Raw genomic sequence first — 25,296 nt, forward strand, 5'->3', positions numbered from 1 at the left:
CGATATATGAAGAACTGAGGTTCTAAACAACAAAGCAAAGCAAACAAACAAAAAACAACATGTGGTGTCTTCACTCCTTCCCTAAAGGGAAGAGAAGAGAGCTATAAAAAGGAATATCTAGCCACAGTTTAAAATAAAAAGGTTGTCAGGGTACCTAAGTGGCTCAGTTGACTGTGTGTCCAACTCTTGATTTTGGCTCAGGTCACGATCCCAGGGTCATGGGATCAAGCCCTGAGTCCAGCTCAGTGCTGAGCATGGAGCCTGTTTAAGATTCTTGCTCTCTCTCCCTCTGCCCCTCTCCCTGGCTCATGCTCCCTGCACGGTGGCCAGGCCTCTGCAAGGGATGCGACAAGGTAGAATCATCATCACCAAAGACCAAGGCAGGGTGAGCTGAATCCTCGGAGTGGGGAAGGGGAGGGGCTGGGTGTCCCCTGTCGGGCTAGGGAGGAACACACCAGCTTTGGAGTCAGATGAACCCTGATTCAAATTTTGCCTCTGCCATTCCTTATGATGAGAACTTACACAGTCACTTAAGCTCTCTGAGCCTCAGTTTCCTGATCTGTCACAGGGGGCAGTAATAACACTAACCTCATAGATTCTATTTTTGTGAAGATTAAATAGATGGTAAAGTTCCCATCTATGCCTAGCATATCAGTAAATACTGATACTAATAAACATTAACAATAGTTTCCAAGCTCTTAGACTCGTATATAAAAAGATTATACAAAAATAATTCCAAAGTGAATCACAACTATTACAGGGATGAGAAAAAATACTCACCTCTGTACCATCAGTTTAATGTTCTTTCCCAGTGGGCCACCAAATCCTGATCAGACAGTTAGCTTGGTAGGCATGAACAAAATAAAAGCAAGGGCAGTTCATTGGTTCATTCTTTTGTTTATTTATTCCACCAATGAAGGCCCCATGGTAGGTGCTGGAGATGCACGGGCAAACAGGACAGACTAAGGAGCTTTCTTGGAACTTCAGAACCAGGAGGGCAGACAGACTGTAAACAAGTAATCACAGAAGTGGCCAAGACAATTTAGATAAGCCTAAGTGCTATGTAGGCAAAAAAATCGGCTGATGTATTAGAGTGAACTGGGTGGCCATTTCCATGGGGTGGCCGGGAAACCCTCCTTGGGAAGCTGATATAGTTCAGGCGAGTTCTAAGACTTGAAGAGCGCAGCCATGCAGAGATGTCAGGGGGAGACCCAGGCCAAGACCACAGGGTAGGTGCTGACTCCCTCCAGAGTGGCTGGAACTCTGTGAGCACCAGAAGGAACGACATTCTTTTTTTAAAAATTTTTTTCAAAGTTTATTTATGTATTTTGAGGAGAGAGGCAGAGCACATGAGCGGGGGATGGACAGAGAGAGAGGAAGAGAGAATCCCAAGTAGGCTCCACAGTGTCAGTGCAGAGCCCAACATGGGGCTCGAACCCATGAACTGTGAGATCATGACCTGAGCCGAAGTCAAGAGCTGGACGTTTAACCTACTGGGCCACCCAGTTCCTCTGGGAATGGCATTTTTAAATGAGGTCGGGCAGGAGGGCAGGGGCCAAGTCACCTAGAGATGAGTCAGCCTGGGTGAGAAGTTTCAATTTTTCTTAAGTACAATGGGACGCCATGGGCAGGTTCTTTAAAGTTAGTTAGATGTTGAAAATATTTAAAATGATCAGGCTAAAATCTCGAAACTGAGGTTAGCTTTGCCAACGGGCTGTGAATAGTCAAAATCTATTTGGCCAAGGCTGCCCCCTCTGCACAGAGCAGGGGTGGGCACTGCCTACTTGTGCTTCAGTGAGGCTCCAGTTTGGGGTTTCCATGATTAATCCCTTTTAGAAATCAACATATTATTTGTTCAGATATATTAATGCCCTCAATCCCTTTACAGTCCATTCTTGCCTGCCTGGGACCCACTTTTCCTCTCTCTGCCCATCTGAAATCCCAGCTCTGATCTGTTCAGTGTTAATTTCAGTGGGCAATCTAATTTTCTTTATCACCTTTCATGGTATCCCTAGTTATACCGTTTTTTTCCTTATCCCTATTTTAGAAGTAAGGAACTCAAGCTCAGAACCTTGTTCAGAGTCACCTCATGTGATGGTAGCAGAGTCGGGATTTTAACCTAAGCTCATTTGATCTCTCACCATAGGAAGACACCCGGCATCAAAAAGGCCTCAGGTCGAAATCTGAATCGCTGTGTAAAAATGCACAGATAATGCCGGATACTCAGGAGGACAGGGGCTATAACGAAGCAAGAGGAGGTGCTTGCAAACTCAGATAAAGCAAGGAGAGAGACAAAGGCTCCAGAGCCTTATAGCTTCTGCCATCTTCATTGCAACACACAGCGGGTGGGTAATGAACGAGCAAGATTGACAATGTAGCACAAGCAGCTAAATATAGTCTCCGGTGCCTCAGAGATGAGCTGGGGTGGGAGTGGAGACAAGGAGCCCCGCAACTGACTTTGTTCAAAAGCAAAGATCTGATGGGCGGAGCAAATAGGCTCCCCGCATCTTTGAGAGCATTATGGAAGTGCTAAATCCTGGGGATAAACCTTCAACACGTTGAGTCACTGGTCTTCATAAATGGAACCTTCCGAGAACTGTAAACAGTTTAGTTGCTTAGGGGGCTCATTTCTTCCTTATTTCAAATCCAAGAGCCAACAACAAGAATACATGAAAACAGCTATAAATGACCCAGCATTTAATCCGCCTAACTGAAATCCCATTTTTACATGTGGTATATATATTTTTTTATTTAAAAGTTTTTTAAAAATTTTATTTATTTTCGAGAGAGAGAGAGAGCGCAAGCCGGGGAGGGGCAGAGAGAGAGAGGGAGACAAAATATTTTGAGGCTGGCTCCAGGCTCTGAGCTGCCAGCACAGAGCCCGAAACAGGGCTGGCATCCACAAACTGCGAGATCATGTCCTGAGCCAAAGTCGGATGCTCAACCGACTGAGCCACCCAGGCGCCCCTGCACGTTGTACGTATTTTTCTTTTTAATGTTGATTTATTCTTGAGAGAGAGAGACAGAACGTGAGCGGTAGAGGGGCATCGAAAGAGAGACACACACAGAATCCAAAGCAGGCTCCAGGCTCTGAGATGTCAGCACAGAACCCGATACTGGGCTCAAACCCACAAACCGTCAGATCATGGCCTGAGGTGAAGTCTGATGTTTGACCACCTGAGCCACCCAGGCGCCCCACATATTGTATATTTTTTTTTAAAGATTTTTGCAAGGCCCATGATGATTCTATTTCCTGTTGGCATCCTGTAAGAAATGCTTTTCTGTGTTTCTTGGTTTTCACAGTTTTGAAAAATACCATTATTATTATTTATTGTATATATGTATATACACATACATATATACACACACGCACATACACACACACACGGTAATTATTATACCATTCTTATTAGTGTTAGGTTGTTTCTGTGTCTTTATACCTTTTAAGCAATTGTATTTTCAAGATGTTCTGATGTTCAGTGAGATGTAAACATTAGTGGAATACAAAGAGAAATGGTTGGCTGATGTAACTTCCTTCTTCCACTGTCTTTGCCATGTTCTCCAACAGCTGTGGACGAATGGAGATGCCTTCTGAAGACTCTTGACAATCTAGAAGACCTATGGGACATGAGCTTCATGAAAGAGCAGAATCTTCAGATACTCTAGAACTGGGGCCCCCCGAGTTATTCTTTTTTTTTTTCTTCAATATATGAAGTTTATTGTCAAATTGGTTTCCATACAACACCCAGTGCTCATCCCAAAAGGTGCCCTCCTCGATACCCATCACCCACCCCCCCCAACCCCCCATCAACCCCCTGAGTTATTCTTTTATGATACTTTCTACTACTGCAGCTCCCGAATCTTGTAAGTGAGGGGATTAATGAACCCATTTCAACAATCCAGGCCTAGGCTGGCTTAAGGCCAATCTAGGCTCAAGGCCTAGACAGTGGGGGAAGAGGGAAGAGAGTGGATTTATGTGGAGCAAAACTGAAGTCAAAGAGACAAGACATGGCAGCCACACAGATATTGGGGAGGAGGGCAAAAGTGGCATGAAAGACGACTTTAAAGTTTCTCACCTGTTTGACTAGATGGTAGTGTCTTTAAGCGAGATAGAGGCAATCCGTCGCAGGAAGAGGAGTTTGGCAAAAAATAGAATGTTTAATTATCAAGGCATCTCAAAAAAGTTTAGTTCTCCTGTAAGTATAGGATGATAGGTTCTACTTTTGTGTAATGGATAGTTTCGTGTCTCAGAATCCAAAACGTAGACACAATTAGTTTGAAAAATTGCTACTCTGAGGTTACTCTGACTAAAGGGGACACTTCGGTGAAAGCAATCGTGCTGTTTCAGACTTCACCATAGAGATCTCAAAATGTTCAGAGAAAAGAAGAAGGCTCCATGATGGGGGCCCGAAAGGGTGGCAGGGGCCTAGTCTGTATTTAGAGGAGCCTGGAGGGGGACCTGCCTCTCAGGGCCAGTTCTGAGGTGAGGGACTAGGAGCTTGACTGGATTGGGTGGGAGATATTCTTGGAAGGAGCACAGAAAGTCAAGCAAGGCCAACTGAAGCTACAACACAGCCCTGGGATCAGTCCAAAGGACTTGTGTGAGGCTGTAAGGAGATGTGCAGAACCAGGATATGCTGCCATGCAGTTATAGGCTGCATGAGGCTCTGTGTACCATGCGGTGAAGGCCCAGTTTAGGGGACGGGACAGCAGGCCTACAAGAAGCCCAGGAAGGTGTTCTAACAGTAGGTCGAAAACTGATCCAAATAGAAAAGAGGGAGCACCTAAATAAAATAATGTCATTACCCAGGGAATTGACTCTCCAGTGGGTTCTGATTTGAAAAGAGCCTGATCAAAACATGGGACATGAACAAGGAATGGAAAAGATAGACAAAGGACTCTCAGAAGACTATTCTTTTGGCTGAGGAAAGGAGTAGAAAATGTCAGATGACATTACAATGAAATGATGAGCTTTTTAGGAATGTTTTAAGAGTGAATAAGGAGGGGCACCTGGGTAGCTCAGTCAGTTAAGCGTCCAACTCTTGACTTCGGCTCAGGTCATGATCTCACATCTTCATGGGTTTGAGCCCCACATTGGGCTCTGTGATGGCAGCACAGAGCCTTCTTGGGACTCTCTCCCTCTCTCTGCCTTCCCCCACTCATGCTGTCTCTGTCTCTGTCAAAATAAATAAATGAAGTTATTTAAGAAAAAAGAGTGGACTGGAACAAAAAATTAAAAATAGCACTACCCTAAGACCCAGCAATTGCACTACTAGGTATTTATCCAAGGGATGCAGGGGTGCTGTTTCGAAGGGGCACATGCACCCCCATGTTTATGGCAGCACTATCAACAATAGCCAAAGTATGGAAAGAGCCCAAATGTCCATCAATGGATGAATGGATAAAGAAGATGTGGTATATACAATGGAGTATTACTCGACAATCAAAAAGAATGAAATCTTGCCATTTGCAACTACGTGGATGGAACTAGAGGGTATTATGCTAAGTGAAATTAGTCAGAGAAACACAAATACCATATGCCTTCACTCATATGAGGACTTTAACACACACAACAGATGAACATAAGGGAAGGGAAGCAAAAAAAAAAATATAAAAACAGGGAGGGGGACAAAACATAAGAGACTCTTAAATATGGAGAACAGAGGGTTACTGGAGGGATTGTGGGAGGGGGGATGGGCTCAATGGGAAGGGGCATTAAGGAATCTACTCCTGAAATCACTGTTGCACTGTATGTTAATTTGGATGTAAAATTAAAAAAAAATTAAAATAAACTTTAAAAAAAGAGTGGATAAGGAAAAGCTGTGGGGATGAGAGGGGATAATATTGAGAGTTGAGAACCAAATTGCTGACTGATTTTTCTAGCACAGCAGACACTGCAAGCATGTTGGAGAGTTCACAGCAACACCAGGCATGATGGGGAGTTGGGCTCAGAAAACAGGCAGCAGCTGGGATCCCAGCCAACATTATGCCACAGAACCAGTTTGGGAAGGTGCTGGCTGTTGAGACCATTCAACACTGGGTGTCATAACCCATTCTGCCACCTGCACTGGGCCCTGGGTGCTGCCGGTGCTGCTGCCCACGGCCGTAATGGATGGCAGGGTGCATGTCTCTAGTGAAGGTTAGGTAACCTCCCTGGTTCCAGCTGCAAGGAAATTGGAGGAGCCAGGAACTGGGAGGTTCAAAGTCTATGATGGGAAATGAATTCTGCTTTCTTCAAGGTGGGGAATTTCTCAACCAGTGGAAGGGGCATCAGACCAAATTAAAGATTCACTTTGGTTTGTAGCCAAGAGACTAATGACAGTATGACCAGTTGGAGGGAACTGCAATCATCTTATTTTTTAATTTAATTTTAGAGAGAGAGCACGTGTGAGTGGGAGAGAGGGGCAGAAGGAGAGAGAGTCTTAAGCAGGCTCTGCGCTCAGCACGGAGCTCAACACAGGGCTTGATCCCACGACCCCAGGATCATGACCTGAGCCCAAATCAAGAGTCAGACACTCAACTGACTGAGCCATCCAGGTGCCCCTGCAATCATTTTAGAGAAAAATGAAGAGGACCTAGACTCCATCCGTGGGAGTGGGAATGGAGAAGAGGGTACAGGTTTTAGTGAGAGCACATCTGTGGAATGAATAGTGTTTAATGGTTAATCAGACACGGGGGCAAAGAAGAGGAGAGCATCTAAAATGCTTTTTGAATGACTGTGGCTTCAGGAATTGGATGAGTGGCAATGCCATCAACCGGGAGAGGTCATCCAGGAGGAGGGTTATGTTTTGGGAAAATGGAAGGAAAGTCATCGTTGACCTGTTGAGTTTGAAGTGCCTGTGAGACACACAGCCAGGGATAGACAATGGACACATTTGGATACCACTATCCTAAAGACAGTTAACTATGCAGTGGTGTGCTGGTAACAAAAGGCTCTCCACAGAAAGGAGGCTCTGATTTGTAGCATTTCCCAATTCCTGTGGTGTAAACACACCCACTATGGCCAATTTCAAACTACCAACATGAGGTTACCAAAAGTGGATCTGGGAAGAGATGCGCACAGGCCGGTCTCAGGAGCCCACTGGAGGGTCTGGCCCGCTATTGTGACTCCAGGTGAGGATGCCGTCTCTCAGACAAAGCAAAACTTCAAGAATGGAATCTTCAGGGCAGATTGAGATAGAGGAGCCCTTCCAAGGCATAGGAGTTGAGAGAAGGAAAACCAAGAGAGAATGGGCACTGCAAGATCAAGCCCACGTCTGAGCCCTGTGGAGCTCTCCAGAATTAAGTTCCATATTCATTCGTTTTCCCAGGATCCTCCGGCTAGACTATGAGCTCTTTGAGGGGAGAGATTTAGTCTAACGCGGCTGTGTCCTCTAGGCTGGCACACAACAGGCACTCAGCAGTAATGTCACTAATATCTCAGGGAAGGTTCATGTCCACCAGTTTCACGAGGCAACACAAGAATAACGAGATGTCCGTTGCAAGATGTTTTGGCTCAAGGTAGGGAAAAAAAGTAGACACCTCTTGTGTTGTCTGTCTCCCATTCTTCTGGGAACGGCTACCCTCCATTCCGATGGGGGTTCTCAAGGCGGTCACTGTTGTCCACACGAACGTGCCCATTGGTCTAGGTATGGGCCCCTGACCCAGTTGGGATTTGGGGAATCTGAGCTTGGAGTGAGTCCCTCTTGCGTACGTAGCAGCTGTAGGAGAAGAGGTGGCAGAGTGTTGGCACTGTTTTCCTGCCACAGGAGGGGAGTCCTCGGAGAGGCAGAGAATCCCAGCAGTGCCTCCCTGGTTCCATTCTCAGGTCCAACCGCATCCTTAGCCCTTTCTTCTGTTGTATTACATAGCCTCATACCCACCAGTAAGTTTCCCTTACCTAAGCAGAAGCTGCATCTCTGTACTCTGCAGCCTGGGGTACTAATTAATACTCAAGCCGATCTCCCCAGATATGTAATGTCATCTGTGTGAAAAGCAAGGTGTTCGCTATTGAAGTATTCACACAGTTTGACCACTTGAAAGGGGTTTAGAAGAGGACGCTTCTGCTGAGGGAGATGGTCCTAAATTAACAGCCAACAGTAGCAGCTACCTCCTTGTGAGTGCTTGCTGTGTGCCTGGTGCTGTTAGCTGAGCAAGGTGGGTTTGATCCAGGTTCATTAAGACCTCAGAGTTCTTAATAACTAAGCTAGATATTCTTAAACTTAAAAATTTTTTTGGGGGGCGCCTGGGTGGCTCAGTCAGTTAAGCATACGACTTCAACTCAGGTCGTGATCTCATGGTCCGTGGGTTTGAGCCCCATGTTGGGCTCTGTGCTGACAGCTCAGAGCCTGAAGCCTGCTTCAGATTGTGTGTCTCCCTCTCTCTCTCTCTCCCCTCCCTTGACCATGCTGTGTCAGTCTCTCTCTCTCAAAACTAAGCAATAAACATTAAAAAAGTTTAAAAAAATTTTTAATGTTTATTCATCTTTGAGAGAGAGAATGAGCGGGGGAGGGGCAGAGAGAGAGCCAGAATCTGAAGCAGGCTCCAGGCCCCGATGCGGGGCTTGAACTCATGGAGTGTGAGATCATGACCTGAGCTGAAGTCGGACCTCAACCGACTGAACCACCCAGGCGCCCCTAGATATTCTTAAACTTTTTACTCTAAAGATCCCTAGATGATCTTAAAAATTGAAGACCTCAAAGAATTTTTGTTTTTGTGAGTAAATATCTACATTTACCATAATGGAATGTAAACCAAGAAATTAAAAAGATTAAAAGAACAAAAACCATCACATGTTAACATAAATATTTTTATTAAAAGCCACTATTTTTCAAAACAAAAAAAATTAAAGAGTGGCATGATTTTACACTCTGCATATCTCTTTTATATCTAATAGAAGACAGCTGGATTCTCATGCCTGCTTCTTCATTCAGTGCGTTACTTTGGTTGAAGTTTGTAAGGAAAAGCTGGCCTCATACAGACATGTAGTGGAAAAGGAACTTCATGAATCTCCTGAAAGAGTCCAGGAACCCCCAGGAGTCCTCAGACCCTTGTTTGAGAGCCGCTACAGTAAACTCGACTTTCTCAGCTAAAGACTACATGATCACCACTGAATTCGTTTTAGAACTGGCAATTCCTTCATCGCCAAGCCTTTTATGTTTAATCTCTGCCCAACACGGGGCGTAAATTCATGACCCCAACCAAGATGGAGTTGCATGCTCTACTGACTGAGCCAGTCAGGCGTCCCCATGGCTAAGACATTTTGAACAAATTACAAAAGATGGTGGTGATAGAGGCAACTTGAATTCTCTTCTTCAATTCCATTCTAAGTGACACCAATTTTCAACTTGAGCCTACAAATTATTCTTTCGCCAGCCAAAATTACGTATTAGATTTTTTCAGGTTTATTTTTCTAAACTAAGAAGAGAAAGCAACATGTCACACATGGTCAAAGTTAACATTTGTATAGTGGTTTTACATTTTACAAAGCCTCTCTCTGTGCGCATATGATGCCTTTTAGCCGTTCTAAAGGGAAAGGAAGAGCAGAGAGATGACCTACCCAAGGCTGCCATCAGCGAGCGGGCTGTGGATCGGGATCTCTGGTGACCAAGCGGCAGACTCACAGGACAACTCTGCTCTAATGAACAAACATGTCACTTTCAAAAGCTGGCTTTCCAGCCTTTATGTTCACTTTTTTCACATACACAAGAGACAGCATCTATTCTAGAATCCAACTGGATTTTATTTGACACAGAATACAATATGGCTGCAGGAATAGCAAACTGAAAAGACAAAGCAGAAAAGACACAGTTCTATCTAATTTATACTTAAGTAACAGGAGGGCAAGTCATTAAATGAATAACAGAAGAGTTGAGCTCGATGGAAGAATTTTCTTTCTAGTGCCCATACCTGAAAGACAAAGTATATCATTTTATTAATTCCTTAGTAATTTCCTGTTTGAGGCTATAAAATCTGCTAAAAACACATGAGGAAATGTGATGAAAACCTTCTCTGCCCCTTTCATTTTGTCCTTTGTAACATTTTACCTACTACCGCCTTCTTTAAAAAAAAAAAATTTTAATGTTTATTATTTATTTTTGAAAGCGAGAGAGATAGAGCACAAGTAGAGGAGGGGTACAGAGAGAGGGAGACATAGAATTCAAAGCAGGATCCAGGCTCTGAGCTGTCAGCACAGGGCCCGACATAGGGCTTGAACCCATGAACCGTGAGATCATGACCTGAGTTGGATGCTTAACCGACTGAGCCACCCGGGTACTCCTACCTACTATCCCTTTCTTAGTGATGGTCCCTCCATGGGACTCACCTATACCCACCTGACTCTCCCAGTCACCAGATATGCTGGGCAGTATTAGAGAAGCAAGAGGGAAAAGTAGGAGCTGGTGGCTATGAAAGGGAACTGTCCTGTTGGCTCCAGTCAGCGGCTCAGACACCCCTGAGCACTCGGCCTCCCTTCCGCTTGCAGGCTATTTTCACTTCAACTCTGCTGACTCAGGCAAATACAGGGAATAGTCATTGAACAGCCTTCAATTTCAAAATCTATCACCAGGTCCAATTTCCAGCCTGATCACATTCAGAAAGAGAACTGTAGAGAGGTATGGATTTCAGGTAGTTTCTGATTTCCCCAAAAGCCAAAATTTGGCTCTAACAAGATTATAAAAATAAACAGGGCCGGGAAATTTCTTCTACATATAAATGGATTTCTTGAACAAAAATCCTTCCTTGTTGTCTTACTCAATCTTTGTCCTGGTTTTTTGTTTTTTTTTTAATGTTTTTTATTCATTTTTAAGAGAGACAGAGACAGAGTGTGAGCAGGGGAGGGGCAGAGAGAGAGGGAGACACAGAATCCAAAGCAGCTCCAGGCTCTGAGCTGTCAGCGTAGAGCCCGATGTGGGGCTTGACCCCACGTACCTTGAAATCATGACCTGAGCAGAAGCTAGATGCTTAACCAACTGAGCCACCCAGGGGCCTCTGTCCTGGTTCTTTCTGAATAGTTAGCCTCTGATTAAAATACTTTGATACATGGGTGGACCCCAGGGCAATGAAATTCTGGGTCATGGCTTCGATCAGCCCAAAGGACTACTAGATCTTTTTTGCATTTCCACAAGAAATCCACTTGAATACTGTCTAGAAAAAAGTTGTGCCAAATTCCATACAGGGTAGAGCTCCAGTGTTTGTTAGTGGACTGTAGAGCAACCCAGAAGTTGTCCATCAGATTAAAGAATGCCGCAACTTGTTCCCTAGGAATTTGTTTTCCCAATGTACTGTTAACTGCGGGATAAAGTGGTGCTGTCAGAGCCCAACATGAGGAATTCTTCACACACAGCCCCCCCTTCTAGGCTCAGTCCTGGGAATATTCCATGGGAAACATGGGACAGTTGTGGTCCAAAACGGAATTCGGAGCCTGCTCCAGGGCAGAGCCAGTTATGAAGGCCTCTTCAGAACGTAGAAAAGTTCCTTGATACATATGACTTCATGGTTTTACACAGAATGCAAGCTCCCTAAGGAGGGGGAAGGACTGTCTCATATGTTTTTACATCTTACACATTATGCATGCTGAATGAAGAACAATGGTAGGAGTTAAACACTGAGTATTTGACAGGTTTCTTAAAAAATGAACATGCATTGGGTAAGAGTTCCAAAATTCTTTACCAAATAAATAGGTCTAAAAGCAAAATATCTGTACCAATAACGGATTTCTAAACATTTAACAAACTAAAGAATCCCAATTTTTGTTTTATAAATCTCATTATATCCTGTTAATCAAACTCACGTTTAAATAAAAACCCCCTTTCTCATAAAAAATTTGATAAAGAAAAGGATCAAAAACTCAACAGCAACAAAAAAGGGCAATTCACAGAAAAAGAGACATAAAAACATGATAAGTAGCCCAATCTCACTCAAAATTCAGAAAAGGCAACTGAATACTAGTTTTCAACTATCAGACTAGTGAAGGTGGAAAAGTGCCATAATAGAGCGTTGACAGGAAATGGAGAAGGGGGCATTCTGTTGCATTGTTTAGAGGGAGCGTCAATTAGAATGCATTCTTGGGAAAGGAAAATCTGACAATATCAAAAATAAAAAATGGGGGGGGGGGGTGCTTGGGTGGCTTACTTGGGTAAGCATCAACTTTGGCTCAGGTCATGATCTTACGGTTCGTGAGTTCGAGACTCACGTTGAACTCTGACTTTGTGCTGTTAGTGCAGAGCCCGCTTCAGATCTTCTGTTCCCCTCTCTCTGCATCCCCCCCCGACCCCAGCTTGCTGTCTCTCGCTCAAAACTAAATGAACATTAAAAAAATGTTTTTTAAATAAAAAAATAAAAAATAAAGAAGGTACACATTCTTTACCCAGAAAGTCCTCTTTTAGGAACTACTGCTACAAATATACACGCGTATATTCACAAAGATTCTTGTGTAAGGATGTTCATCCCTACATACTAACAGTGAAAAATTTGAAACCCAAATGTCTATCAACGGGGACTGATTAAATAAATTATGGTACATCAACATAAAAAAATGCAACCATCAGAAAGGATGTATGTGGATATAGAAAAACTAACTCTAAAATGTATGAAATGAAAAAGCAAGGTGAATTACTATGTAGGATGCTCATATTTATATTAAAATTATACATGTATATCTACCCGTGTACATGCAAGCATGCGTGTGGACAGTCAGAAGTACTAAGAAGCTGACGGTCACCTGTGAGACTGGGATTAGGAGTCTAAGGTGGGAAACTAATTTTTTCTGGTATGCCCTCTTGACTATTTGAATTTTAAAAAATCTACCATGTCATGTTCTATTTATATAATAATTTAGTCGATATAACCGTAAATACTATATCAGAATTAATCAGCATGAGATAAACCAATGAAACAGGATCGGTGGATGTAATTCTAGCCCAAAGGAAAGATACCGGACATTGGTGAGCCCCTGGATCCTCATTATGGATGTGATTCTGCAAATATTTAATAGTTAGCAGATTCTCCTATATTCCACTTTCACAGACCCTGGGAGCTGGCACACTCTAGGATGCCACACCTTTGTGCATTTTCCTCACAGATGAGTCCTTGCTTAACCAAAAGTTAGTCTGTAAAACAAGGTATGTTTCATGTGTCCATCTTCTGAGACTATGCGCCCTCCAGCCTGGGGTGAGTCAAAGAAGGGCACGGACCATAAAACCCAGTCTTACAACGTCAAAACAGCCAGAGACACCTACTTTTGGAATTCCCACTCTCTGTTGTCCAACGGACACACCTGCCGTGTTTTGAGCCAGCGAGAGATGCAGTGGAAGTGAAAAGCATGCTGGAAGAAAAGACACATTTTATTAAAAATCATCCTGTGCGGTCTTGGCCATCCACTGATAATACGTCTCAGGGGCACTGGAGTGGTGACACACGGGGCTGGAGAGCAATGGGAGACAACAACGGGAGGCAAAAGGTCAACAGCTGCTTATGCCGTGGTCAGGTACAGGCCATGTTCACTGAAACATCTGTTAAAAATGTTGTAACCACTGAAAGAAACTACTTAGGAAGCACGGTACATGGTCTACCGGTATGCTCTCTCCCCTTCCCTTAAGGGAAGGTGGAATGTGGCCTCCTGGTCTTATTTGGCTGTAAGGGAAGGCTTCTACTTTCCTGTACTTTCCTCAGACACAAGCCGGGAGCCCTTGAGCACACGCAGATTTGAAACTTCCCCCTGCGTGGTCCCCAACTGCCCCTCCCCCATCTTGGAGAATGGGGACCCCAGGAGCAGCGTCTTTTTCCTCAGCCTGGGGTAGCACGCTGCCACTGCCACCCACCCAGAGCTGAGACAGGCACTTCCCCAATCTTCCCACACCCAGCTCAACTCTGTTCCAAGGACCTCATTTCCAGATTTGCTCAAAGATGTACTGATATTACAATAGCTCAGTACTCAGGAAGCCTTTAAGGGGTGAGGCATGTCCTTTTAAAAAGGAAAGAGATAGAAAATTAGGGTAAAAGGAAGCATGATGACAGACAAACTGCATACAAGCAGCTAAAGGAGCATCAAATGGTTTATTTCGTGATCGAGGCAAGAAGTAAAACGGCAAGAATACTAAGAAAGCTGGTAACTGACAGAGAGCTACGAGGCGGCTTTCAGGTTTGGGGGAAAGGAAAAGCTGCACGCAGTGGGTTAATGACATGTAGACACTAACCACACCACCACTGCCCGGACCTTTGCTCTCCTCCCTCTCCGGGAGCAGAGTGGTTAAGACAGCAGCAGCAGGTGTGGTTTCCTCTCGTCTGTGAGGGGCTGGCTCAGGTGGGGGACAGGGGAGTAATGTGGGCACCCTGACAAAATAATGAAAACTTTCACAAACTTGACTTAATAGCAGCCTTGAAATCTGGTCAGCAAGGCTACCAAAACATGCATGGAACTTCAAGAAGAGTCACTGAGTGGATTATTATCACGTGCGTTGTCTTCTGATAAAGACAAGAACAGAATTCAGTAACTAAAAGTGGAACCCACAGCTAGTACGCCATGGATGCTCAACAGGACAAATACTTTCCCAGAGTGAGAGCTTTCACGCGATCCCTTTCGCACCACTCCCTAACCCTCACGCAGCTCTTTGTAAAAAAGAGAAGAAACAAAATTTCTAAAAAGCAGAAGGCGGAGGCATTTTTCTCAATGACCAGGTGGCAGGGACACCTAAGAGTATTCAAGACCCCTCTCTCCATGTCCCCCCTCCCCCATGAGGCATCGGGTCCCTGTACGCTGCAGCTACCGCAGAAGATGGAGGGAAAGAGGCTGTGTGGCAGGTGACAGCAATCGCTCGACCACCTGGTCCCAACTTTCTTCCTGTTCATGACCTAAGGTCTGCTCATGGGTATGTTTAGCAGTCTTAAAGTACGCTGACCAGTGCTTTACACTTTACAGAAGATGCTAACACGTATCACCTAACTGGAGCCTCAGAGCAATCGGGACAGGTATTATTACCTTCATCGTGCAGACAGGGAAGCGAAACCCAGACAAATCGCGGGACTTGCCAATTCACGGAGCTGGGGAGAAGACCCAGAACTAGAAGCCAGCATAAGTCCGAAGGTTTCTGCCGCACCGTGCCAGCTCTCCCTTATGGCAGGCTCCCTGAGCTAGGCTCTCTGTAGCCAAATTTAAGGGCAACTTCACTCCCTTTTCCTTCCACCAAAAAAATAACATGGCTTTTAGTACATGCCTGAATGTCAGGCAGAGCAAGGAACCAGATTATGTTTTATTTCTTTATCCCCATAGACAACAAAGGCATCCCCTGGCCACTACAGGCTACTGTGAAACTCCTCAAAGGGCCCTGGCAGAATTCAGAAGGTGCATCTCAAGGCACGGGGCTTGGGGGAGCGGGGAGGGGAGAGCCTCAGCCTGATGGGGAAAAGTACTGACAGCTGCCATCTGCTCAGTAACCACCAACACCCCAAATTTGTATTTATATGTATTTATTCAACAAATACTTATGTCTACTACGTGGCAGAAGAAAATCATTTCATCCTGTTTATAACTCTGTGCCTACATGAGGGAGCCCAGGCTTAGGGATGTCAAGTACCTTGCTTGGAAGTCACTTAGCAAGTGAGTCCAGGACAGGGAATGGGGGTCTGACTCCAGAGACTCTTAGGCCTGTGCCATGCTGGGAGCTGAAGTTCCTCTGTCCCCTTGGCACAGGAGGCTCGGACAGGACAATTTTAGCTCCCGTGACTAGGACTATATGGCTCTACAGATGAATTTTTAACACATGCTAGAAATAACATATTTGATGCTGTTATCCTTCACAGCTGTCACACCATGGAAGGCTGTACATTCTGTCCAGTGATGCTGGACAAAACATTTCTGGCATGAGCCACGTTAAAACAAAATCCTAACTTAGTACATTTGCCATACTTTAAAACACACGCAGGCCCTTGAATATCAATTTATTCACCAAACTTAGTTCCACAAGGTATCTAGCACTTTAACGAAAAAAAAAAAAAAATCTGTTCGGAAGGTGAGGATTTCTACCAACAGGAGAATATTCCAAACACTGCCACAGGCTTTGAAGGCAATTCCCAAAGACGAATCCCCAGAGCGCTAACAAAAGTGGGTCCGCTTTATAATTAAGACAATATGGTGCCCCTGCAATAAGTAGTAATTTTTCATCTGTAACAGGTGAATAGTACAAAGATTTAAAATCTTTTTTATTATTTGTATACCTTTTGGGAGAAAGGTGGGCTAGTCATTTTTTTCCTAGTTATTTTCAAGACTTGCAAAGCAGGAAAAGTAGTAATATGTTTACATGCCATGCTGATAGGGAAAGATGTTTCCTTACATTACAGACTCCCCACGCAACAGTGCACTCTTCCGAAGTAGCAGACGCCTGGTTAGCTTGACATTCTATGCCTGCGGGAAGAAGAACGACAGGATCACTGGACCTCAGGAGCAACGACCCTTCAGTCCATAGCAGCCCTCCCTGCACAATTACAAAAGGACATGATTTGGGCGGGGGCGAGGGTGGTACAAACCTGAACAAAATCTCAAGTGGTTAACTAGTTATAATTGTTTTTGAATGAGTACAAAAAAGGGGTGAAGCACAGAAGGCAGAGATGTGACCTAACAGTTTGCTCAGCAATGATTTCCTATCCTTGTTCACAGACTGAGTTATGAAGGAAAAGGCACATTTTAGTCCTCATCATAACCTGACCTGTCCAAATGAAAGTGATTACTCCTAATTTGGGAAATTTAGTAAATTCTTAAAGCTACCTCGTAATTCTGCCTGTTCTGAGAACTGGCATCTTCTCCCTACTCTCGGCAGATGCTGTCTCACAGGCCCTCATAACAAGAAGGCATAGCTGGGCAACAAGCTTCAGTCCCTAGAGGGGTCAGGCAGACGTGTGAACTGGGACAGAAGCAAAATAAAGGAGAGAGAAGAGGCCTGTGGCAAACCGTAGCATATGCTATGTGAAAGCAGCAAAACTCAAAAGTCTTTAAAACACTGTGAAGCAAAGCAAATCCGTAAGGCCAATGGGTTAGAGATTTGGGGCACACGACTTGGTGATGCTTACTACCTCGGAGGTGATTTTGTCTGGTGACTACATACAGCAAACTACAGCAAATATACCCAAGTACCAATTTCATAGAAGGGGAAGAGAGGGGAACTGAAATAGAATACAAATCTGAGATCAAGAACTGATGAGTAAAACTCTACTGGGGATAAATATTCAAGGAACAAGAATTACTAATGTATCATTTGCGGTCTCTGAAGGTGGTAACTAAATGGAGTCTCCCATTTGAAGAGTAAAAAGGTTCAGGAAAGACTGTTTAATAGGAGACAATTACTTCAAACTTCCATCGGTGGAAAACAGTAAAACTGTAGGCAAATACTGCTGAGATTTGAATGGGTATATTTGGTCTTAGGGGAAGAGATACACCATATGGGTTTTTCTCCACCCTTCAAAAATATGAAAGGCAAAGGATCTAAAATCACAGAACTTCCTCCTGCTATCCACATTCACCCTAAAGAGAGTAACTGGATTTTCCCTTTGATAGGACTGGACAATCTAGGATCTGTGCAGTATATTCAAGGATTTACTGGCCCTGTGACTGCACTACCGTATTCAAAAGGAGAGAAAATAAAATCTGATGTTCTTCAAGTTGGATCCTCTCACTTAGATGAGAACAATGGATTATGAAATCAGCTAAATAAGAGGCATAATTATTTAAATAAATAACAGCTGTTTCCAAGTACATTATCATGTTTAAATTTCTCCAGGTCAAGGTATTTTTAAGGGACTCTGTCTTTCTATGCCAAGTCCAAAGTACTCTTGGTACTTGAATAAGCAAACAAAACCCATTTCTACAGAGAAAATGGGGAGCAAATACATATGTATTCTTTACCTGACAATTCCTAACAAAGAACAAAAATATATAGGAGGAAGAGGATTGCAGTTTAGAATGCCAAATAAGAACGGATATGGCATGGGAAATTACTAAATATGAGTGTAAAATGTTCTCGAATAGGAAATGTTCTGGAGCTGTTGGTGCAGAGTGAGTATAGGAGTTGAGTAGTTCATTTAAACAGGGAAACTGTTTACTGTCAGCCTAGAGCAGACAATCAAGCAGCACGTAATAGGTTCCTGTCATACCCCTGCAAAGGCAGAAGCTTACTGCATGTGATACATAAAGCTTAGGGACTTTTAAACTTCAATACAAGAGCATTACCACCAAAGGACTGCTAGGGAAGCAAAGGCTTCATCTTGGACAGATTTCACACTTTCAAAACAGGCATGGACATGTGGTTTAGGAAGAGGCTAACTTCTCCCAGCAAAGGCTGGGTCTAAGCCCTTCTGGACGCCCTTTTCATCTGGAACAAAATTACCTGAGGTAATGGAGAAAATAACACCTAGCAGACTGTGTATTTTTAGAACAACCAAGAAACGGAGCAATGTAAAATAAATACAAAGCTGTAAGAGGGCACGCAGTATCAATTTTGACTCAAAAGAGGAAGTCTTCAGACCAAGAATGCTTTATGGAAGAATCCAACCGGGGCACAGCCATAATCACTCTTATTTATTTACAGCTGTATATATAATCATTCATTTAATGCCAGACTTTATTAGAAAATGGCCATTGCTAAATCAAGATTCTTATTTTCAGCTTTAACAAAAAGTCCTTTTACAAGGATCATAATCCATTTATTTTCTAATGGAAGACAAGCCCAGTTGTAGCTACCAGATTACTCTTTAGTGTCTGTAATAAACAAAAGGGTATGTTTCTTAAGGGTAAAGGCTTGATCTCAGTCACTGTTTTTATCTTATCAAAATGCCCAGGATATGAGTATTCACTGAATGAATAAAAGACATGACTTGAAAACAGGTTCTTCAGTCTAGAGAATAATCTGATGGTTACTAGAGGGGAGGAGAGTGGGAAGATGAGTTAAATAGGTGATGAGGATTGAGGAGTTTACGTGTCATGATGTGAGCACAGGGTGATGTATAGAACTGTTGAATCACTATATTGTCACCTGAAACTAACAGAACACTGCGTATTAACTAACTGGAATTAAAATAAAAACTTTAAAAATAATTTAAAAAATAATAAACTTCTCAATTAAAAAAAAAAGACATGACTTAAACACACTTTCATAATTTTTTGTTATGAGTTCAATATTCTCAGGCACCTGGCTGACTCAGTTGGTAGAGCATGTGACCCTTAATCTCAGGGTCATGAGTTCAAGACCCACATCAGGTATGGAGCTTACTTAAAAAAAAAAAAAAAAAAAAGAGTTTCATATTCTACTGCTTCATCTAACATTTAAAATAAATGATAAAGCCAGTAGGTATCTAACTGAAGACCTACACTGATCCCTCAAATGTTCCACTCTAAGTCAGAATATCAGTGGCCTTTGTCTGTTGTGGTCCTCCCAAGAAGTACATTCTCTTGCATCCAGAAAGACACAAAATGACTTAAATATAGAAAAAAAACAAAAAACAAAAGCAGTGTTATTTGAAATCATTAACTATTTATAGAAGAGAGCCCAAAGAAAATAAAATTTGCTTTGGGCACAACTACTTGTGAAAATGCACGGCAACAAAATTGGCAAACATATAATCAAAGACCCCACCCAAACACATTTAAAACTGTGCATGTGTTTCTCCGTGATGGGTTCCTTCTATCTCTATTAAACATCATGGTAGCTGCTATCTGCTGTTGTGTGAGAAGGTAAACAGGGTCAAAACTCAAAGAAACCAAGGGCAATAAACTACCACACATGTTACTTGACTGGTGCTTTCCAAGTTGCAACAATCACACACTATTCCCCTACTTTGTATTTTTATTATTCATAGAGCAAGTATTTAGTGAGAACCTATTATGTACTGGACACTATGCTAGATGCTGCGATTTAGCAGTAAATGATCAAGCACTAACTAAACTAAATAGCTACTACAAAGGAAACTATAGGAGGTGGTTGGAATATTATCAGAACTGTCATAGCCTGTATATATGTAAGTATGGTTAGGAAAACATTTCTGAGCAAGTTTAAGGTGAGATCTAAAGACCAACTATGGATTAGTTTTGCATTTCCCAATAAAGTAACCGCTAGCCTCATGTGGCTACTGAACACTTGATATGTGGCTAGTCTGAAATGAGATGTGCTCGAAGTGTAAAATACATTTCAAAGACTTAGTACCAAAAAAAAAAAAAGTAAAATAGTTCACTTTAAAATATTACTTACATATTGAAATGAAAATATTCTGGATATAGCAGGATAAATAAGTACAAATCATTGGTTTCTTTTCATTTTAATGTGGGTACCAGAAAATTTTAAATTATGTATGTACTTGGCATTTGCGGCTCATATTTAGACTGGAGACTAACGGGTTAGACCAAGGTAGTGGGGAGAAGAGGGAGAATATTCCAGGCAGAGGGAACAGGATATGTAAGGGCTCTAAAAGAGAGCATGGACACTTCAAGAATGAAAAGTAAGCCAGAGAAACTCCCATAGTGAGCAGGAGAGTGGTACGAGATGAAGCTGGAGACGAGGTGAGTGATTTTCAAACTAAGTGCCTATAATTTCAACTCGAGAAAGTTGAAATTTCGTTGCTTGTATCTGATCTCACTAACAGACCATTTTAGTACCTGGATGAAAAAGTAACCTCGGCTGTTCCTGACATGATCAATATTCTCGCTCCTATTACTATAAGGATACTTAGTCCATCAACAGCTATAATCAAATCCACCATGTATTGGCTACTACGTGTGATGGAATCTGTAGGAGATTTAAACAGAATTTCTTTAGCGCAATTAGTTGCCTATTTAGATGTTGGCAGCAATGTTCTCTAAACTTTGGGGCTAACATTGAATTCCTTACTTCTTTGGCTTCTTTTCTTTATGAATCTTGCCAAGCAAAAACTAGCTTTGATAGAATATTTTAGCTCAAAGTTTATTTTCTCCCTTTCACTATTTTTGCCTTTGAGTCTGGGTATGAGATCGGAAATATAGAGGAATAATCTACAGTGCCTCTGTGTCCACAATTCATTCTAAATGTGTGCTTGCCATCTTTAGATTGAGTAGATTTATTCTGAGAGATGAGTATGCCTCCAGGATATCGTTAAATCTACTCTATTTCAAACGTACCAATGGACTAGATGCAGAAGACACCAAGTGTTCTGACTGTGCTTTATATCTCCTTGTGAAGAAAAAAAGCGGTCACATCAAGATAGCCACAATCTCTGTAACCTTCTCAATCTCCTCCCCTCCTCCTCCAATCACTTACAAAGATCCATGATGTGGTTCCTGCAGATGGCACAGTTATCAACCACAATATCCCAGGCCCAGAGAGCTACTGCATTCCACTGCAAAGAGAAAAAGGGGGGAACAAGACACTCTCCTTGTAACACAGGCACGCACACTCTTAGGATTGCACACTGCGGCTGCAGTTAACCCCTCTGTGGTCACAAAGACCACCAAACACAAGAGTTTGGGGATATTACGTGACTCTTATTTTATCAGAGGGCAACAGCAGGCTACACGTACGCTCACCCATTCTCCAAAAGGTTGAGTATATGAACACAGAAATTAAGGAGTCATCTTTATTTATTTATAATCTATATTATATTTATTATATATGACTAATATATAATATTAGTCATCTATATTTATTACAGCTTAAAATGATTTAATCGACAATATCAATGTAAGAGATGAGGAATAATTTTTAAGTGCCTGTTTTAGGTTTAATAAGCCCAAACTCGAATTTCTGTACAGGTTTCTCCTGAAGAGCTCAATTTCTGCATAGATCAGTATCTGCTTTTCAAGGCAACTTTGCAAGCATGTGGAGGGAGGTGAAAGCTAGGAACAGAATGGACTAAGATGATGATTGGATCATAAAATGGGTAATCGTGGGATAAGCTGGATAACTACCCAGTGTCAGTACACAGAACAAGGTCATCACTTAAATCACACAAGATTATTTCACAACGAACTCTAGAATTCACTAGAATTTTGTCTAGGTCCTACCGTCAAATAAACTGATGTTCTCACCGCTTACATGCTCAGACTCATATTTAGTTAAGATAATTCCAATCAAGACTTTATCTAAAAGCACTATTTAAGTAATTCAGCCTTTTGGCTTCTGCAATTATAAAGATTCCCAAACTCCCTTTTCATCCACTAGTTTGGTGCCACTTCCAAAACCTTCAGCTCGTTCAAACCCAATTCTCCGTGTCTAGTTAAACTTCTCCAGCACTTTTCAGCCGACACCTTCAACTTGAAGGGAAAAAAAACACCCCTATTTCTATTCTTCAATATGGCTGCTGGCTGTAACTGAGCATGCAGTGCCCACAATGAAACACCAAAAAGCACTGGGAGGGGGAATATTGTCAGTGTTCAGCCAGATGTTCCAGGAATAACATCTTCCCTATTTCAGAGTCTTCATTTGAACAGATTTATTTTATATTATGTGGGAATCGGTACTTTTCTCCCCAACTGTTGGCAAACCCACTGTAAGGCATTTCATGCAAAAAGACACGTTCCACGTTTTTGCTTCCCCACTTTCACCCGGTCGTTCGCCACTAGTACTCAACCCTTCCTAAATGACACAACGTTTGGGCTCGCATTTTCTAACAAATTCCACCATGCTTTTTTTTTTTTTTTTTTTTGGACAGAGGGATTCTGGATTATCACCACAGGACTGGGGCGGCTGTATGACTGACCAATAGACCTCTTAGAAGAACCAAGAGTTGTTAGACTGGCGACACTTTAACTCGGAGGGGGCGAAGGCTAGAGAGAGGGCTAAGGGAGGCCTCGATTAGTCGAGGAACGGTTTGGGGTCCCTCAGAGTCAGAGAGACCCCGAGCTTCGGGAAGGGGCGGGGCAAGGAGATCACCAGCCGGGCTCCTCAGAGGCCTCCAATGCGGTAGGAACTCAGGTCCCGGCTTTCGCCGCACTGCCCCCATCCTCCACCCACCGCATCGCTCCGACTCCCCCTTCTATCCACCCCACCCACTCCTCCCCACCCCTCCACCCCTCCAGTGACAGCTCAGGCGCTTGGCTCCCTTAGCCAAGTCGCAACCCCGAGCATCTCAATAAGCACATCCGTGATTGGTCCCTCAGACTCCAGGCGAAACCAACACTGCCATTGGCAGTGGGCCGCAGTCACGCCGATCAACTCTAAGACCCGCCCCCCAGCTTCCTTTTCTGGTACCCGGTCCCAGGAACGCCCTGCAATGAAGCCCTTTCCTCCGCGCCTTGGTCATCCTCGGGCCTGCCAGCCAGATCCGCGCCTCTCTAGCTTCCCTGAGGAAGGCGCTGGCGAGACCCAACCTTTTTCACTTCAAAGCGCTTCTTGCCCGCGCCGCTGTTGGTGCCGCTCGGGGTATCCACATCCATCGCTGCCGCCATTTTGGAAACACACGGTCTGTCGTCCGGCCACTGCGCCTGCGCATCAGCGCACGCCTGGCTCTCCCCCTCCACCCCCCCTCCCGCCCTGGCGCCTCCTCCCGCACCCCTCCCCTTACTGGCGCGCGAGGGGCGTGTGGGGGCGGAGTATGTGGCCACGCCCCTTAAAGGCGCTGGCGCAGGTCCCTCCCTCCCCTCCCACCCCCCGGCCCCTGCGTCGGCTGTGGAAGAGGCGGTGGCTGGGGCGGGGCCGGGCGGGGTCGAGCCGACGTGCTCGAGAGGGCTAGAAGCGCTCGAGAGACTACCGCTCGTCGTCTTCCCGCGGGAAGCCCCCGGCCACACTCCCTCAGCTGGGGCGGCGGCCGCTTCCTCCGCTTCGGCCGCGACCTGCCGCCCCGGCCCCGCCCCGGCTTCCCCGCCGCCGCAGCGCTCCAGTGCCGGCTGGTGTTCCGCAGCGTTCCGCCGGGGAAGGGTCGAGGGTGGGCGCCCCGCCTTCTGCTGCCGAAACCGGGACCCCGTGGTGTCGCAGGTCCCGGCCCACTTCCGAGCCAGGCCCGACGTGCAGCCTCCCTGGGAGAGCCGGGCCCAGGCACCGTTTGGTTCCTGATTCCAGTTCGGGAAATGCTCAGGCTTCGACGGGGAGACGGGATCTCCCCGAATGACCTGTCCAGGGCCCCACTGTGCAGGCATTCTCCAGTCGTGCCTTAACCTGCCCACCCGAAAAAGGCGGAGGAGGCTTAGGAGCCTGGGAGATGCCATCTCCAGCCTGCCCGAAACGCCAGTCCGTGCTAGAATGGCCTTTGGTTCAAGTACACGGTTTCAACTTCACACACTTGAGCACATCTCTCCCATTCCTCAGTTGGTCATCTAACAATGGGGACTTTTCTCCCTGTTTTCGGTCCTCTTTCGGCTTCTTGCTCTGTAGTCACAATTGCAGTCGCTGTACGTCTTGAATTGTGTGTGAGTGTGTGAAGCATTTGACCATTTATTCTTACGGGACCTTCCTTTATAGCCAAAGCACCTGTACTTTACGTCACCTTCCCATTTCTAGACCCAGCCCCTCCTTTTAGAATCTCTAACCATGCGGAGGTACGGCTCCGCTAGATCCCTCTTAAATCTTGTATTAGCTTATTTGAAATCTCACATTTTCTCTTAAAAGAATATTGGAAGGTAATAAAATGTGTTGACTGCATTGCCAAACCGGAAGGACTGTGATTTGTTTCCTTGTCTTAGTCATAAACAGGAACAACAAATCCGTGAAAACCATAGCTTTAGCCAGACTCGGAAAGAGAAAAATTGTGTGAGACCTTAAAACATTATAGGAACCCTACAAAGTTTTTCATAGCCCAAGTTTTGTTAGAGTGATAATTCCATGTTGAGATTTCTATCATCTTATTTATTGTGTTCTCAAAGGCCCCTGTGGAATACGATAAACCCATAGTAAATTAAGGTATTGAGGGCATATTTATCCTTCATTAAACGAATTCATTGAGTATGTACAAGGTTCTTTTATAAATAAGAGAGACATGGTGATGAAGGAGTCAAATTTCTAGTAGGAAAATGATACACAGGTAAATTAAAAAAAAATAAAATAAAACCCAGGAAGTGCCATTAAGGAGACAAAACAAGGTCATGAAATTGAGGGGAAACGGAGACAACATTAAATTGGGTGATTAGGAAAGGCCTCTAGGAGGAGTGACATTTCAGCTGAAGTCCTTACAAGGGCCTAAAAGATCCTGCATGATCTGTTATCCATTCATTTAATATGTTTTCTTCATAAAAAAAAAAAAAAGGTACATTTACTAACTCATTGGATTTGTTGCTGTATGTCCTCACCAAGAGAGGGGATTTGTTGTTGTTTTGTTTATTGGTAACAATACAGTGTAGGTAGGGTCAGCATGTGTTGAGAGAACAAATATGAA

At 43.9% G+C, this 25,296-nt stretch overlaps 1 protein-coding gene and 1 long non-coding RNA gene across 2 annotated transcripts; both read right to left on the reverse strand.

The window, feature by feature from the left end:
- Nucleotides 1-3,392: 3,392 nt before the first annotated feature.
- LOC131518807 (uncharacterized) lies at nucleotides 3,393-7,507 on the reverse strand. Its single transcript, XR_009265291.1, has 2 exons — nucleotides 4,077-7,507; nucleotides 3,393-3,618 (listed from the first exon to the last, which is right to left on the reverse strand). It is a non-coding gene; the product is annotated as an uncharacterized LOC131518807 (long non-coding RNA).
- A 1,853-nt stretch (nucleotides 7,508-9,360) lies between these two features.
- On the reverse strand, nucleotides 9,361-23,448 carry RBX1 (ring-box 1). The gene is made up of 5 exons (XM_058741207.1): nucleotides 23,300-23,448; nucleotides 21,252-21,330; nucleotides 16,308-16,378; nucleotides 13,218-13,303; nucleotides 9,361-9,888 (listed from the first exon to the last, which is right to left on the reverse strand). Exons 1-5 carry the CDS (start codon nucleotides 23,375-23,377, stop codon nucleotides 9,876-9,878), a joined length of 327 nt encoding a protein of 108 aa, XP_058597190.1. The 5' UTR covers nucleotides 23,378-23,448; the 3' UTR covers nucleotides 9,361-9,875.
- Between the last annotated feature and the right edge of the window lie 1,848 nt (nucleotides 23,449-25,296).

The sequence above is a fragment of the Neofelis nebulosa genome, chromosome 8 (assembly GCF_028018385.1).
Source record: "Neofelis nebulosa isolate mNeoNeb1 chromosome 8, mNeoNeb1.pri, whole genome shotgun sequence".
In the NCBI taxonomy this organism is placed as follows: domain Eukaryota; kingdom Metazoa; phylum Chordata; class Mammalia; order Carnivora; family Felidae; genus Neofelis; species Neofelis nebulosa.

Excerpts from the sequence above, each read along its gene's own strand:
- RBX1 (XM_058741207.1), bottom strand. The coding sequence starts at position 23,377 with ATGGCGGCAGCGATGGATGTGGATACCCCGAGCGGCACCAACAGCGGC. Across the intron at positions 16,379-21,251 it reads GAACCACATCATGGATCTTT|GCATAGAATGTCAAGCTAAC; the intron begins GTAAGTGATTGG and ends TTCTTCCCGCAG. Across the intron at positions 13,304-16,307 it reads TTGCGTGGGGAGTCTGTAAT|CATGCTTTTCACTTCCACTG; the intron begins GTAAGGAAACAT and ends CTTTTCTTCCAG.